Raw genomic sequence first — 16,955 nt, 5'->3', positions numbered from 1 at the left:
TGCCTCTTGTTTGGACGACCCCTTATTATTGGGCTCTCTAAATTAGGGTGCTCTCAGATTTTGCCCCTTTCTATTACTTAGTTCTCTCCGCCGAGACATCATCATTCTTGATAACCCCATTAAATTTAAGACACCAAGATAATAGATCATTTCTGAATGATTTGCTCCGTCATCAGTTCCACATCATTAGCGGTGACGCACGAGGCGGTCTCACCCTACAAAAGGTTTTCTCAAGTCGTCCTCATTACATATAACCTCATTCCTCTGTATTCCCTCCCGCCTCAGACTATGCGGAGATTTAACCAGCGGGCAGCAGGATAGTTAAAACCCAAGAACATATGACGGATAATCCCCCGACTCTGCAGGAAATCCCAGTTGCATCAATTTGTTCCTTTTTGGAAATGTTCATTGCTTGACTGAGTTCTGCTGCATCAGACGCTGATCTCCTACCAATACAGCAGAGAATACAAAGGTGGATACGTGAGAAATGTAACATTTGTGTTGTAACATAAAGTCTCACTTAAAGCTCAATATCTTGTGATTATAAGGCTGTATATCACTTTATAACATTAACATGTTGTATACAGCACTACATAGAGATCCTCTGTCCTGATCCATATCCCTATTCCATGGAGCTCACAATCTAATGTCTCAGACATACACAAGATGAGGTCAATTTCATAGAAGCCCATGGACCACTGGTCACAGTGGCAACAGAAATCATAAGCTTTGATCCATATTGATGTTGTGGAATTTAAGTATTGTAAATCCTTCCACCTTAGATGCTGCACTGAGATTTATGACTATAAGCTGCCAGACTTGCTCCCCCTTTTGTTGTTGTTTCTATCTCAGAAGTTGCAGTTACCTGTATATAGCCGAATAACGGAGACTGTAGAGAAATCTGTAGCTGAAAGGGTTACAGAAAGACGGCACTAGATATAATTGGAGCTCTATCACCTCTCGTTGCGAACAACCGATATCTAAATGAAAATTATAGAAGTGTCCACGAAACATAAGGATGAGCCTCTGCATCTAGGCTGCTATTGTAAATGTATGCAATGTCTACATTGTTGAGATCTAAGCTGCCATAAAATAGGCTTCCACACAACCAAGAGCTGAACTGTTGTATCTAACCCACTATTGCATGCGCATCCACCTTACTTAGAGTGGAGCTGCTGTATCTAAGCTGCCATTATATAGGCATCCACCTTACTTAGAGCTGAACTGCTGTATCTAAGCTTCCATTTTATTGCTATCCACACTACTTAGAATGGAGCTGCTGTATCTAAGCTTCCATTTTATTGCTATCCACACTACTTAGAATGGGGCTGCTGTATCTAAGCTGCCATTATATAGGCATCCACGTTACTTAGAGCTGAACTGCTGTATCTAAGCTGCCATTTTATTGCTATCCACACTACTTAGAGCAGCTGTATCTAAGCTGTCATTACATAGGCATCCACCTTACTAAGATCGGGGCTGCTATATCGAAGACGCCATTATATAGACATCCACCTTACTAAGATCGGGGCTGCTATATCGAAGACGCCATTATATAGACATCCACATTACTTAAAGCTGAACTGATGTATCTAAGCCACTATTATATAGGCATCAACATTTATTAGAGCTTAACTGCTGTATCTAAGCTGCCATTATTTAGACACCCACCTTATTTAGAGATGAACTGCTGTATCTAAGCTGCCATTATGTAGACACCTACCTTACATAGAGCGGAGAATAAGAAAATATTGGCATGTTTCCAAAACACATCTAGGTTTTTGAGGGTAAAGGACCTGGGCCACCATTATCCACCCTACTTAGAGCTGAAATGCTGTATCTAATCCATCAATACATAGGCACCCACATTATTTACAGCTGAGCTGCTGTATATAAAATTCCATTACATAGACATCCAAGCTGCCTTGTTAGATAAGATCTAAGAATTAAAAATGTATCTGTTTCCAAAACACATATGGATTTTTTTGGGGTAAAGGGCCTGAGCCCTGTGTGTGTGCGGAGGATGGGGGGGGGGGGGGGGGCATATTTAATTTTTTTTATCTTTTTAGTTTATCTAAATTTTTACAGTTGTTGCTTTTTGGCCATCATAAGCTTCGTCTGAGGACTGCTGAGCTCACAGCACCTGAGTGCCCCTGCTGGTTCAGTCTCCTATGAGGGCTGGAGAAACTGGTGCAGTCTCTTGGAGTGTCTCTTCTGAGGACTGCTGAGCTCACAGCTCCCGAGTGCCCTTGCTGGTGCAGTCTCTTGGAGGGATGGAGACGCTAGTGCAGTCTCTTGGAGCATCTCTTCTGAGGATTGCTGAGCTCACAGCTCCTGAGCGCCCCTGCTGGTGCAGTCTCTTGGAGGGATGGAGACGCTGGTGCAGTCCCTTGGAGCGTCTCTTCTGAGGATTGCTGAGCTCACAGCTCCTGAGCGCCCCTGCTGGTGCAGTCTCTTGGAGCGTCTCTTCTGAGGACTGCTGAGCTCACAGTTCCTGAGTGCCCCTGCTGGTGCAGTCTCCTATGAGGGATGGAGACGTTGGTGCAGTCTCTTGGAGCGTCTCTTCTGAGGACTGCTGAGCTCACAGCTCCTGAGTGCCCTTGCTGGTACAGTCTCTTGGAGGGTTGGATACGCTAGTGCAGTCTCTTGGAGCATCTCTTCTGAGGATTGCTGAGCTCACAGCTCCTGAGCGCCCTTGCTGGTGCAGTCTCTTGGAGGGATGGAGACGCTGGTGCAGTCTCTTGGAGCGTCTCTTCTGAGGACTGCTGAGCTCACAGCTCCTGAGCGCCCCTGCTGGTGCAGTCTCTTGGAGGGATGGAGACGCTAGTGCAGTCTCTTGGAGCGTCTCTTCTGAGGACTGCTGAGCTCACAGCTCCTGAGCGCCCTTGCTGGTGCAGTCTCTTGGAGGGATGGAGACGCTAGTGCAGTCTCTTGGAGCATCTCTTCTGAGGACTGCTGAGCTCACAGCTCCTGAGCGCCCCTGCTGGTGCAGTCTCTTGGAGGGATGGAGATGCTAGTGCAGTCTCTTGGAGCGTCTCTTCTGAGGACTGCTGAGCTCACAGCTCCTGAGTGCCCTTGCTGGTGCAGTCTCTTGGAGGGATGGAGACGCTAGTGCATTCTCTTGGAGCGTCTCTTCTGAGGACTGCTGAGCTCACAGCTCCTGAGTGCCCCTGCTGGTGCAGTCTCCTACAAGGGAATGCAGACAAAGCCTATTCTTTACACCAGGTTCGGAACATTAGCCTGACACAGAAGCGACGCATCATCATAATTTGTTGCTTAGTTTGTGTGTTACTAAACATTGCAGCGTATTATGAATATTCCGGGGACATCTCCAGATTTCTTCCATCAGAATTTCCATTAGGCGTCTCCTGTGACATAACTATACCATTTTTCTTGTTTTGACAGATACAGAGAAATGCATATTCAGTTTTATTTGATGAGAAGTTTTCCATTCCCCTTGATCCGCTGGTGCTGGAAGAAAACAGCCTGAGGTTTTCCATTTTTGCAATAGACGGGGATGAAAGGAACGTCAGCACGGGAGTCGCGGAGCTGAAATTATCCGACCTGGATCTGACTGTGCGACCCTTCAACACGTGGATCTACCTTCAAGACGTCAATAAGGTCGGTTTACTTTATGGTTTACTTTTAGGTTTTTGTGTAAACGAAGCAATTATTCATTTTGACCTAAATAAGTCAGAAGCGGAGGTTCACGTAATTGGCGGACGGTTTGCTTCTCTGTTGGCTGCTTTTCAGTTCTGTTCCTTTGGGAGTTCATACGAGTTAAAAAAAACTTTTTGGTCTACTTGTACTTTTTGGCATGTAGCAACTCCCTCCTTTGAGCCTCGATATTCTGAATTTGTTGGGATTATACTTTTGCTTGGTGAGTATTCTTATATACAGACCCTAGCGGGAGTCTGAAATGGTCTTATATCACCTCCTGCCTTGTTATTGGCTCAGACTGCTGTTTTGATCCCACCCATAATGGCTCTGCCAGTTCTGATTGGTTGCTATGAGAAATGAGTAGACCCATAGATTCAGTTCAAGTTTGGCTGCGCAACCTTTGCCGAACAGCCAATCCGGCAAACTGAATGTCCAATCAAGGCGCTCCTCTTGTTACTAGTCATGGCTGTGATTGGCCACGGGGAGTCAATTTACCGGATTGGCTGTTCAGCCACCAATCCTACAATACATCCACGTCCAAACCCCAAACTGAAACTATGGTCTACTCATCTCGAGTTGTTATGCATCAGCAAAAACCAGTCCCAATCTCACCAAGAACTGGGCACATAGTCAAGAAAAGACCCATGGAAACCCAAACCACTCACCAAATTTTATACTGAGAAGGACCTTCACCCATTAAATCCTCGTACATCTGTTCCTGCTCTCAACACACATGTACACAAGTCATTTCAGGACATTTGAAGGTCCTCCGAAGGTTCTGAAACCACAGATTGAAGGCAGATTTAGAAGGGACATGTCCTCCATTCTCCAAGATTCTCCTGATTCTAGTACCATATGTAGGAAATGATTCCAGACTTGTTGGGGCAATAAAATTCATACATCTCAGAGCCCATGGCAGTCTTAATCTGCCTCTGCATGCCAGACTTCTCTTGTGGTGCCTTGTCAATATGAGAACAAAAATTAGAGTAGAATCCCAACCCATAATCCAACTGAAGATGTCAGAAGACAAGTAGTAAGCTACAAGAACAGAAGATGTTTGTGCCACAGAAATTGCTAGATATGACCATAGTGGCCACCTGGCCAGTAACTGTACGGCAAGATCTGTTATTTATGTTTACTTGGCCCATGGGAGACCAGTTTTTTATGTGTGTGCAATGTCCAGATTAAGAGGACCACTAAGCCAGACCGAGTTTTGACCAGGAGTCCTTTCCTCTCTCATGGCCCTTATTTTTGAGTTCCCGAGGTGGCATTTGTAGGAATGGTTGACAAACACAGTAACGTCCCTCATTACAAAACATCTACTCTGTATGACCGGCTTAAACCTTGTTATATTCGCAAGAAACTGCAAAAAACGAATCTCAAAAAACAAATTGGCTTGCACTAGGCTTTCATATTCGCTACGGAAGATCTTGGCCTCTGTCCTAAACCTGTTTTTGTGTCTGTTTAATATTGGCAAGTACAAGATTATTTGGAAATCTATTATGCAAACCACAATGTTGTCTTGTAGGCCGCAGACGCTGTTGGGGAAATTCTATTGTCTCTCAGCTATCTTCCTACTGCGGAACGTCTTACGGTGGTGGTAGTCAAAGGAAAGAACCTGTTGTGGACGGAAGGAAAGACCACAGCAGGTAAGGCCATCGGACGTGCTACATTAACCTGGGTGTTCTTGCAGTTTTCTCACCCCCGATCCCATGACAATCCTTCAAGCTAAATTCTGACAGGCGTGGTGGATATCAGTTCTTGCAGCTAGGAATTAAATAAAGGAGTGTTCAGACTAGTAAGCAGGTAAAGCCATCGGACGTGCTACATTAACCTGGGTGTTCTTGCAGTTTTCTCACCCCTGATCCCATGACAATCCTTCAAGCTAAATTCTGACAGGTGTGGTGGATATCAGTTCTTGCAGCTAGGAATTAAATAAAGGAGTGTTCAGACTAGTAAGGACAGAATGTACCCTAAGAACAAAATCTCACTGATGAGCAGATCTGTTGATGGAATCAACATAGTTTAGAGGAGAATTTTTAAGCTCTTGGAGGATCATGGATAAAAGCTACATAACAAGTCCTGAGAATGGGACAGAGCAGCCTGCAATGTAGGAGAATACACGCAGTCTTCGAAATTTAAATTGGTGAATATTTTCAATAAAAATCTATTTGTGAAATGTTTTTACAAATCAGGTCAAAAAAACAATCCAATCCACAAAGCTGTCCATATCATTCATCTCAGTTGAAGACAGGAACGTTCTAGACTTCACGGTTCTCCAATACAAATGCTACGGAAACTGGTAGATAACCTAACACAAATTTTTAGACAGGTTCACTAAGGCTTTCTTGTATTTAGACATCATGAGCTTTGATTAGTCAGTGGTTGATATTGGATGATAAATCTTGTGCATCTTTAGACTGTCTAGGTAGCTTCAGGGTCGGGAAGTAAGAGCTCTCCTCACCGAGACCCTGCCAATTACGTGTGGAGACTTACAGCCATTGATGTTTCACTGTGGGATTCTGGGAAATAAGCAAAGGAGTTTTCCAGGATTCGATAAGGAAAACATTGCCTCTTAGCTGCCGTGTAAGGCAGTCCCCTTTCCTTATCACATCCTGGAAAACCTATTTGCATATTTCCCTAGCTAACTTCACACCACCTATTTGTTGCCTAGGTTCCTACCTAAAATGCATCACATTTTTGGCAATTTTTTTCAGCTTGTGATGTTGAATTCAAACTCACAGGCAATTCTCACAAGGAAAAAAGGTCCTGTAGATTTTCAGTTCTGGAAAGACCTATTCACATTATCAATTTATACATGAAATTCACATCCACATACCACAACCATGTTAAACTTCAAGATTTAACCAAGTTTATTTATTATGTACACTTTAGAAAAGCTGTTATAATGCAGTGACGGCCAGAACATACTGGAAGGCAAAGACAGATAGGCTAAACACCCTTGCCAGATGTCTCTACCTAATCTCCCTTCCAAACTTAAGTTTTAGGAGACAACTGGTCGATGTTCCTATGTCTAAAATGCAAACACAGAGGCAAAACTGTTCAATATAAAACACAGTAGTTAACAGATATGAGTCAGAAACAAGAGGACAATACAGTACATAATCGATGATGGTGAAGAATTCCAAATAAGACTTATAGCAAGCACAAGTGAAAAAGCAGGTAAATCTTTCTAAGATGTCAGAGTCCCAGCCTAGAAGTTGTTTGTACCAAATTTCACAGGAAACAGGTGTGGTGGATATCAATTCTTTCAGCTAGGAATTAAATAAAGGAGTGTTCAGACTAGTAAGGACTGAATGTAACCTAAGAACAAAATCTTACTGATCAGCAGATCCGCAGATGTAAAATTCATAGGAAACAGACAGGTGTGGTGGATATTAATTCTTTCAGCTAGGATTGAAATAAAGGAGTGTTCAGACTAGTAAGGACGGGATGTAACTAGAGATGAGCGAACATGCTCGTCCGAGCTTGATGCTCGGTCGAGCATTAGGGTACTCGAAACTGCTCGTTACTCGGACGAATACTTCGCCCGCTCGAGAAAATGGCAGCTCCCGCCGTTTTGCTTTTTGGCGGCCAGAAACAGAGCCAATCACAAGCCAGGAGACTCTGCACTCCACCCAGCATGACGTGGTACCCTTACACGTCGATAGCAGTGGTTGGCTGGCCAGATCAGGTGACCCTGGGATAGACTAGCCGCTGGCCGCGCTGCTCGGATCATTCTGTCTCTGGATGCCGCTAGGGAGAGAGCTGCTGCTGGTCAGGGACAGCGTTAGGGTGCTAGTAGATTACTGTTAGGCAGGAGTGATTCAACAAGAACCCAACAGCCCTTCTTAGGGCTACAATAACGTTCTACTTTTTTTATTTTAATTTGCATCTATTACCATTTTGTGAGGAATTAGCAGGGGGACTTGCTACCGTTGTGTTTAGCTCTTAGTGGCACACATATCCATAGCAAAGGCCGAAGTGGGAAAATTCAGTAGGGGTTGGATTTCTATTAGGCACTAACTCAGTGTCATCTCATCTGGCATAGTAGTGTGCTTCCTTTGATACTTGGCTAGAAAATAGCCATAGGAGAATACAAATAGCTTCTTGAAGCCTACAGTAGCGTTCTATATATTTGATTTCTGGTTGATCTGCTGGTGGCTTTAGTTTCTGCAGTGCATGTACTTGCCAATTCTGAGCAATTTGTAGTGAGACTTGCGACCGCTGTGTTCTGCGCTTAGTGGCGCACATATCCATAGCAAAGGCTGAAGTGGGAAAATTCAGTAGGGGTTGGATTTCTATTAGGCACTAACTCAGTGTCATCTCATCTGGCATAGTAGTGTGCTTCCTTTGATACTTGGCTAGAAAATAGCCATAGGAGAATACAAACAGCTTCTTGAAGCCTACAGTAGCGTTCTATATATTTGATTTCTGGTTGATCTGCTGGTAGCTGTAGTTTCTGCAGTGCATGTACTTGCCAATTCTGAGCAATTTGTAGTGAGACTTGCGACCGCTGTGTTCTGCGCTTAGTGGCGCACATATCCATAGCAAAGGCTGAAGTGGGAAAATTCAGTAGGGGTTGGATTTCTATTAGGCACTAACTCAGTGTCATCTCATCTGGCATAGTAGTGTGCTTCCTTTGATACTTGGCTAGAAAATAGCCATAGGAGAATACAAATAGCTTCTTGAAGCCTACAGTAGCGTTCTATATATTTGATTTCTGGTTGATCTGCTGGTGGCTGTAGTTTCTGCAGTGCATGTACTTGCCAATTCTGAGCAATTTGTAGTGAGACTTGCGACCGCTGTGTTCTGCGCTTAGTGGCGCACATATCCATAGCAAAGGCTGAAGTGGGAAAATTCAGTAGGGGTTGGATTTCTATTAGGCACTAACTCAGTGTCATCTCATCTGGCATAGTAGTGTGCTTCCTTTGATACTTGGCTAGAAAATAGCCATAGCAATAGGATAGGATTGTTTGGTTCTAAAAACTCAAAAAAAAACAAAAAACACAAAAAAAAACAAAAAACACAAAAAAAACACAAAAAACAAAAAAAAGTAAAAAAAAAAAAAAAAGTTATAACTCTCATTTTAAAAATGTTTAACCCCAGGGCTAGGGGTAGAGGACGAGGGCGGGGACGTGGGCGTCCAACTACTGCAGGGGTCAGAGGCCGTGGTCCTGGGCGGGGTGAGACACCACCTGCTGATGAGGGAGCAGGGGAACGCCGCAGAGCTACACTCCCTAGGTTCATGTCTGAAGTTACTGGGACTCGTGGTAGAGCACTGTTGAGGCCAGAACAGTGCGAACAGGTGATGTCGTGGATTGCTGACAATGCTTCGAGCAATTTGTCCACCACCAGTCAGTCTTCCACGCAGTCCACCCATGTCACCGAAATCCCCACTCCTCCAGCTCCTGCACCTCAGCCTCCTCCCCCCCAGTCTGCCCCCTCCCAGGAAAATTTGCCATTTGAACCGGCATACTCTGAGGAACTGTTTTCTGGACCCTTCCCACAGTCACAAACCACTTGTCCGGTTGCTGCTGAGCAATTTTCCGATGCCCAGGTTTTCCACCAGTCACAGTCTGTGGGTGATGATGACCTTCTTGACGTAGTGGAAGTGTGTAAAGAGGTGTCCGACGATGAGGAGACACGGTTGTCAGACAGTGGGGAAGTTGTTGTCAGGGCAGGAAGTCCGAGGGGGGAGCAGACTGAGGGATCGGAGGATGATGAGGTGACAGACCCAAGCTGGGTTGAGAGGCCGGGTGAACACAGTGCTTCTGAGACGGAGGAGAGTCCTCGACCTGAACAGGTTGGAAGAGGCAGTGGTGGGGCCAGACGGAGAGGCAGGGCCAGAGCTGGTGCATCAGCGCCACTGTCAACTAGTGAAGCTCCCGTGGTGAGGGCTCTTGCGGCGAGGGCTAGATCTTCAGAAGTGTGGAGGTTCTTTAAGGAAACACCGGATGACCGACGGACTGTGGTGTGCAACATTTGCCAAACCAGGCTCAGCAGGGGTTCCACCACTACTAGCTTAACTACCACCAGTATGCGCAGGCATATGAATGCTAAGCACCCCACTCAGTGGCAACAAGCCCGTTCACCTCCGGCCGTGCACACCACTGCTCCTTCCCCTGTGTCAGCTGCTAGTCAGCCCCCTGCCCAGGACCCTGCCACAAAAACCCCATCGTCGCCTCCACGATCCTCCACAGCATCCACCAGCGTTCAGCTCTCCATACCCCAGACGCTGGAGCGGAAACGCAAATATAGTGCAACCCACCCGCACGCCCAAGCCCTTAATGTGCACATCTCCAGATTGCTTAGCCTGGAGATGCTGCCCTATAGGCTAGTAGAGACCGAGGCCTTTCGCAACCTCATGGCGGCGGCCGCCCCTCGGTATTCGGTCCCCAGCCGCCACTACTTTTCCCGATGTGCCGTCCCAGCCCTGCACCAGCACGTGTCAGACAACATCATCCGTGCCCTGACCAACGCCGTTTCTGACAAGGTCCACCTGACCACGGACACGTGGACGAGTGCTGCCGGGCAGGGCCACTATATATCGCTGACGGCACATTGGGTTAACTTGGTGGAGGCTGGGACCGAGTCTGACCCTGGGGCTGCTCATATACTGCCGACGCCGAGGATTGCGGGGCCTACCTCGGTCCAGGTGTTTCAGGCCTACTATGCCTCCTCCTCCTCCCACCCCTCCTCCACCTCCTCCTCCGAACTACCATCCGTGGGCACGGCGCCATCAGTCGGTAGCTCTAGGCACAGCAGCAGTGCCGTCGCTAAGCGACAGCAGGCGGTGCTCAAACTGCTGAGCCTAGGCGACAAAAGGCACACCGCCCAAGAGCTATTACAGGGCATCACGGCGCAGACTGATCTGTGGCTGGCACCGCTGAACCTCAAGCCGGGAATGGTTGTGTGTGACAACGGCCGTAACCTGGTGGCGGCTCTGCAACTCGGCAGACTGACACATGTGCCATGCCTGGCCCATGTGTTAAATCTGATAGTGCAGCGTTTCCTCAAGACATACCCCAATCTGTCTGATTTGCTCACGAAGGTGCGCCGCATCTGTGCGCATTTCAGGAAGTCCAGCCCAGATGCTGCCACTCTCAGGGCAGCGCAGCGCCGCCTCCAACTGCCCGCTCACCGACTGTTGTGCGACGTGCCCACGAGGTGGAATTCAACACTGACCATGTTATCCAGAGTTTACCAGCAGCGCAGAGCGATTGTAGACTGCCAGATGTCAACTTCCACCAGAAGTGGTAGTCAGGTCAGTCAGCTTCCTCAAGTCTACAATGAGGAGTGGACGTGGATGTCTGATATCTGTCAGGTGCTGAGTAACTTTGAGGAGTCAACACAGATGGTCAGTGGCGATGCCGCCATCATCAGCCTCACCATCCCGCTGCTTGGCCTGTTGAAAAACTCTCTGGTCAGCATGAAGTCGGAAGCTTTGCGCTCGTCACAAGAGACGGGGGAAGAATATTCCCTTGTTGATAGCCAAAGCACCCTGAGGTCTGTTTCTCAGCGCATATCGGAGGAGGTGGAGGTGGAGGAGGATGAGGAGGAAGAGGAGGAGAATGTTGGCGAGACACAAGAGGGGACCATTGTTGAGTCCTTCACTGTTCAGCGTGTATGGGCAGAAGAAGAGGAGTTGGAGGAGTTGGAGGAGGAGGAAATGGACAGTCAGGCCAGTGAGGGGAGTGAATTCTTACGCGTTGGTACTCTGGCGCATATGGCAGATTTCATGCTAGGCTGCCTATCCCGTGACCCTCGCGTTCAAAGAATTTATTCCAGCACCGATTACTGGGTGTTCACTCTCCTGGACCCACGGTACAAGCAAAATCTTGCCACTCTCATCCCTGCAGAGGAAAGGAGTGTGAGAATGCATGAATACCAGCAGGCCCTGGTGCACAAGCTGAAACAGTATTTCCCTTCTGACAGCGCTAGCGGCAGAGTGCGTAGTTCTGCGGGACAAGTAGCGAGGGAGAGTAGGCGAGCAGGCAGCTTGTCCAGCACTGGCAAGGGTACGCTTTACAAGGCTTTTGCCAGCTTTATGTCACCCCAGCAAGACACTGTCACCTGTCCCCAGTCTCGGCAGAGTAGGGCTGATCTTTACAGAAAGATGGTGAGGGAGTACGTAGCTGACCATACCATCGTCCTAAATGATCACACAGCTCCCTACAACTACTGGGTTTCAAAGCTGGACATGTGGCACGAACTGGCGCTGTACGCCTTGGAGGTTCTTGCCTGCCCTGCCGCTAGCGTCTTGTCCGAGCGGGTTTTCAGTGCAGCTGGTGGCATCATCACCGATAAGCGTACACGCCTGTCGACTGACAGCGCTGACAGGCTGACGCTTATTAAAATGAATAAAGGCTGGATTTCTCAGAATTTCCAATCTCCACCAGGTGAAGGAAGCTCAACCTGAATAATTGATCCACTCCTCCTCCTCCTCCTCATTTTCCTCCTTCTCCTCCTCTTTGTACAGTAAAGCAGAGGAAAATGGCTATTTTTTGACAGGGCCCACTGGCTCTTGCTATAGTACTTCATGCATTTAATTTTTCTGGAGGGCCACCTACCCGGTCCTCTGTTTGAAACAATTTTTGTGAGTGCCACATACAGGCACTCAATCTATTCCATTTTTCTGGAGGGCCACCTACCCGGTCCTCTGTTTTAAAAAATTTTTGGGACTGCCACATACAGGCACTCAATCTATTCCATTTTACTGGAGGGCCACCTACCTGCTCCTCTGGTTTGAAACATTTTTGGGACTGCCACATACAGGCACTCAATCTATTCCATTTTACTGCAGGGCCACCTACCTGCTCCTCTGGTTTGAACAATTTTTGGGACTGCCACATACAGGCACTCAATCTATTCCATTTTACTGGAGGGCCACCTACCTGCTCCTCTGGTTTGAAACATTTTTGGGACTGCCACATACAGGCACTCAATCTATTCCATTTTACTGCAGGGCCACCTACCTGCTCCTCTGGTTTGAACAATTTTTGGGACTGCCACATACAGGCACTCAATCTATTCCATTTTACTGGAGGGCCACCTACCTGCTCCTCTGGTTTGAAACATTTTTGGGACTGCCACATACAGGCACTCAATCTATTCCATTTTACTGCAGGGCCACCTACCTGCTCCTCTGGTTTGAACAATTTTTGGGACTGCCACATACAGGCACTCAATCTATTCCATTTTACTGGAGGGCCACCTACCTGCTCCTCTGGTTTGAAACATTTTTGGGACTGCCACATACAGGCACTCAATCTATTCCATTTTACTGCAGGGCCACCTACCTGCTCCTCTGGTTTGAACAATTTTTGGGACTGCCACATACAGGCACTCAATCTATTCCATTTTACTGGAGGGCCACCTACCTGCTCCTCTGGCTTGAAAAATGTTTGGGACTGCCACATACAGGCACTCAATCTATCCCATTTTACTGGAGGGCCACCTACCTGCTCCTCTGGCTTGAAAAATGTTTGGGACTGCCACATACAGGCACTATCCAAATTAAATTGTCTCCATAGCAGCCTCCACACGTTGTCTCCATTGCTACCTCCAAAAGTCGTCCATATAGCTGCCTCCATACATCGTCCCTTTATCAAACGAGGTGTGTCAGGCAGAAATTTGGGTTGTTTTCATGGATTCCACATCAAAGTTGTTAACTTTGTCGCCACCCTGCTGTGTTATCCACAAAATATACTGGCAAACTTTTACCATTTAGGGATATTATTTCAGCGCTTCTTGCGCATCTGTTTACATTCCCCTCACCCGGCATATCCTAAACTTATAAGAACGCTACTACACTTGATCTTATACAAAAGGTTCTTAGAAGTGCTGTTTGGGGAGTAGCCTAGAGACAGGGGCTTGGATTGGCGAAAGCTCGCCTGGCAGCGGAGCGCCAGCTCCATGCGCATCATGCGCTTCTTGCGCATCTGTTTACATTCCCCTCACCCGCCATATCCCAAACTTATAAGAACGCTACTACACTTAACTTGGTGCAGGCTGGGACCGAGTCTGACCCTGGGGCTGCTCATATACTGGCGACGCAGAGAATTGCGGGGCCTACCTCGGTCCAGGTCTCAAAGGCCTACTATACCTCCTCCCACCCCTCCTCCACCTCCTCCTCCTCCGAATTACCATCCGTGGGCATGGCGCCATCAGTCGGTAGCTCTAGGCACAGCAGCAGTGCCGTCGCTAAGCGACAGCAGGCGGTGCTCAAACTGCTGAGCCTAGGCGATAAAAGGCACACCGCCCAAGAGCTATTACAGGGCATTCCACATCAAAGTTGTTAACTTTGTCGCCACCCTGCTGTGTAATCCACAAAATATACTGGCAAACTTTTATCATGTACCGATATTATTTGAGCGCTTCTTGCTCACCTCCTTTGGTTCCTCTCTGCCACCCATTGGTTTGAAGCCTGAGTCCATTTAGGGTATGTCGCCATGACACTCTCTAGCCTGCTGCCGCTGCCTCTGCATGCCGTCCCCTATAGTGTCAGGGTCAATTATTGGATATTTTAGATGCTATCTAGCTTCATTCTGTCACTCTGTCATGGCCATGCTGTTGCCCATAATTTTGGCATAATGGTGCGTTTAAGCAGCCTCAGAGGCATCCACACATGCTGCCCCTGCTGTTTCCTGTCCATTTCCGTGGTGTTTCCATCCTTTTCTGAGGTTCCCAGGTGTTTGGCCAAGCTTCCCTGTGCAGAGCCTTGGTCCCCTTGAAAAATGCTCGAGTCTCCCATTGACTTCAATGGGGTTCGTTATTCGAGACGAGCACTCGAGCATCGGGAAAAGTTCGTCTCGAATAACGAGTACCCGAGCATTTTAGTGTTCGCTCATCTCTAGATGTAACCTAAGAACAAAATCTCACTCATCAGCAGATCTGTTGATGTAAAATTCACAGGAAACAGACAGGTATGGTGGATATCAATTCTTTCACCTAGGAATTAAATAAAGGAGTGTTCAGACTAGTAAGGACAGAATGTAACCTAACAACAATATCTCACTGATCAGCTGATCTGTTGATGTAAAATCCACAGGAAACAGACAGGTGTGGTGGATATCAATTAGTGCAGCTAGGAATTAAATAAAGGAGTTTTCAGACTAGTAAGGACAAAATGTAACCTAAGAACAAAATCACACTCATCAGCAGATCCGCTGAGATTTTTAGCAAATGGATTTTTTAGAAGTCAGTTGTTTAGCCGCTGGGCAGTAAAATCACTTGGCTTATATTGTATGTGGGCGCTGTGTCTTGTTCTGAATTATTATGTAGCTATAAAAGTAATGATATGCCTGTGTTAAAGTATTGAGGAATAATACCGGCCTAAAATCTTCATTGTAAGGTAATCTTAAGGTATTTGTCACTTAGCAGAAGACGTTGGGTCAGCAGATATTTCATAGTTTTGCTCCCGGCCGTCTTAACGTGCCATCGCTGTAATATCAATGAGCAAGAAAGAGCTTTGTATTCAGGAGGATTACAGCTGGGTCAGGACGCTCATTCATCTCCATCTTACCTGCAGAACTCAGAAAGCAAATATTTTCCCAACTGTTGGGACCTCAGAAGACTGAGACGTAATGGACTGTAAAATCCACAGGGATATAGACTAGGATAAGACACAATGGATCTATAATGGAATATGAATAGTCCTTATCAGCTACAGATATTTGATAAATTATTGAATTTCCTTACATTTTCTAATGTTCCCCTCCTGAGGGCCGCATGGTCATACACTAACAATCCAGTTCAAGGGGATGAACCAGTAACCACATCTCTACCGAAAACAAAACGCCACCTCCGAGACACCAAATACCACAATACAGCCCAAATACAAATCCAGAAATAAGAAAATAAGTCATACAGACCCTGAACCTGAAAACAATGACATTACAGACCCCAGACCAGACGATAAATAATGATACTGACACTGGACCAGACAATAGTAATAATAATAAAGACCCTGGACTATAGTAATAATACAGGCCCCAGACCAACCGATAAATGATGATACAGACCCTGCACCTGACAAAAATTATACACCCTAGACCTGATGATAAATAATGATACTGATCCTGGACCAGACAATAATCATAATACAGACCTCATACCAGATAATAAATACCACACAATAAACAATACTAACTCTGTACCAGACAATAAAAATAATAATACAGACCCTAGAATATAGTGATAATACAGGCCCTAGACCAGCCGATAAATGATGATACAGACCCCAGACCAGAAAACAATTATAATGCACCCCAGACCAGCTGATAAATAATACAGACCAGATGATAAATAATGATACTGACCCTGGACCAGACAATAATACTACTACCGTAATACAGACACTAGACAATAGTAAAAATACAGAACCCAGACCAGCCAATAAATAATGAAACTAACCCTAGACCAGACAATAATAATAATAATACAGACCTCAGACCAGATAATAAATAATTAAGACCACACAATAAACAATGATACTAACCCTGTATCAGACAATAATAATAATACAGACCCTAGACTATAGTAATAATGCAGGTCCCAGACCAACCGATAAATGATGATAGAGACCCTGGACCAGACAACAATACATAATACAGTCCCCAAACCAGATGATAAATAATTACCTTATATACTCGAGTATAAGCCTAGTTTTTCAGCACTAAAAAATGTGCTGAAAAACCAAACTCGGCTTATACTCGAGTAAAAAATATATAGGTTTTACCAGGTTTTTGTGGTAAAATTAGGGGCCTCGGCTTATACTTGGGTCGGCTTATACTCGAGTATATACGGTATACTAACACTGGACCAGATAAAAATAACAATAATAATAATAATAATACAGACCCTAAACAATAGTCATAATACATGCTCCAGACCACCTGATAAATGATGATACAGACCCCAGACCACACTATTAATAATACATACCAGATGATAAATAATGATACTGACCCTGGAACAGACAGTAATAATAATACAGACCCCAGACCAGATGATAAATAACACAGACCAGACAATAAATGATAATACAGATCCTGGACCAGGCAATAATAATAATAATAATACAAACCCAAGATTAAAATGGAAAAATTCACACCCCGAACCAAACAATAGCAATAATAAAGACCCCAGACCAGACAATAAATATTAACACAGACCCCAGATATCAATAATAATATCTCAGACCCTGAACCAGACAATGATAATAATTAGATTAATTAGAGTAAAAACCCAGACCCCAGACTAGACCATAAATAATTACACAGACAAGACAG

General features: G+C 45.8%; 1 protein-coding gene across 1 annotated transcript in view; it reads left to right on the top strand.

Annotated features, from left to right (window-relative positions):
* The window catches only part of SYT12 (synaptotagmin 12), a 67,807-nt gene that overhangs the window by 34,143 nt on the left and 16,709 nt on the right, over positions 1-16,955 (top strand). Inside the window, exons 5-6 of the mRNA XM_072118534.1 lie at positions 3,406-3,621; positions 5,189-5,309. Of these exons, the coding sequence (XP_071974635.1) occupies positions 3,406-3,621; positions 5,189-5,309 (337 nt within the window). The remainder of the gene's footprint in view (positions 1-3,405; positions 3,622-5,188; positions 5,310-16,955) is intronic.

This window comes from Engystomops pustulosus, chromosome 7 (assembly GCF_040894005.1).
Source record: "Engystomops pustulosus chromosome 7, aEngPut4.maternal, whole genome shotgun sequence".
Taxonomy (NCBI): domain Eukaryota; kingdom Metazoa; phylum Chordata; class Amphibia; order Anura; family Leptodactylidae; genus Engystomops; species Engystomops pustulosus.
Note: the sequence above shows the minus strand (reverse complement) of the source record. Positions and strands in the feature narration are given on the sequence as shown.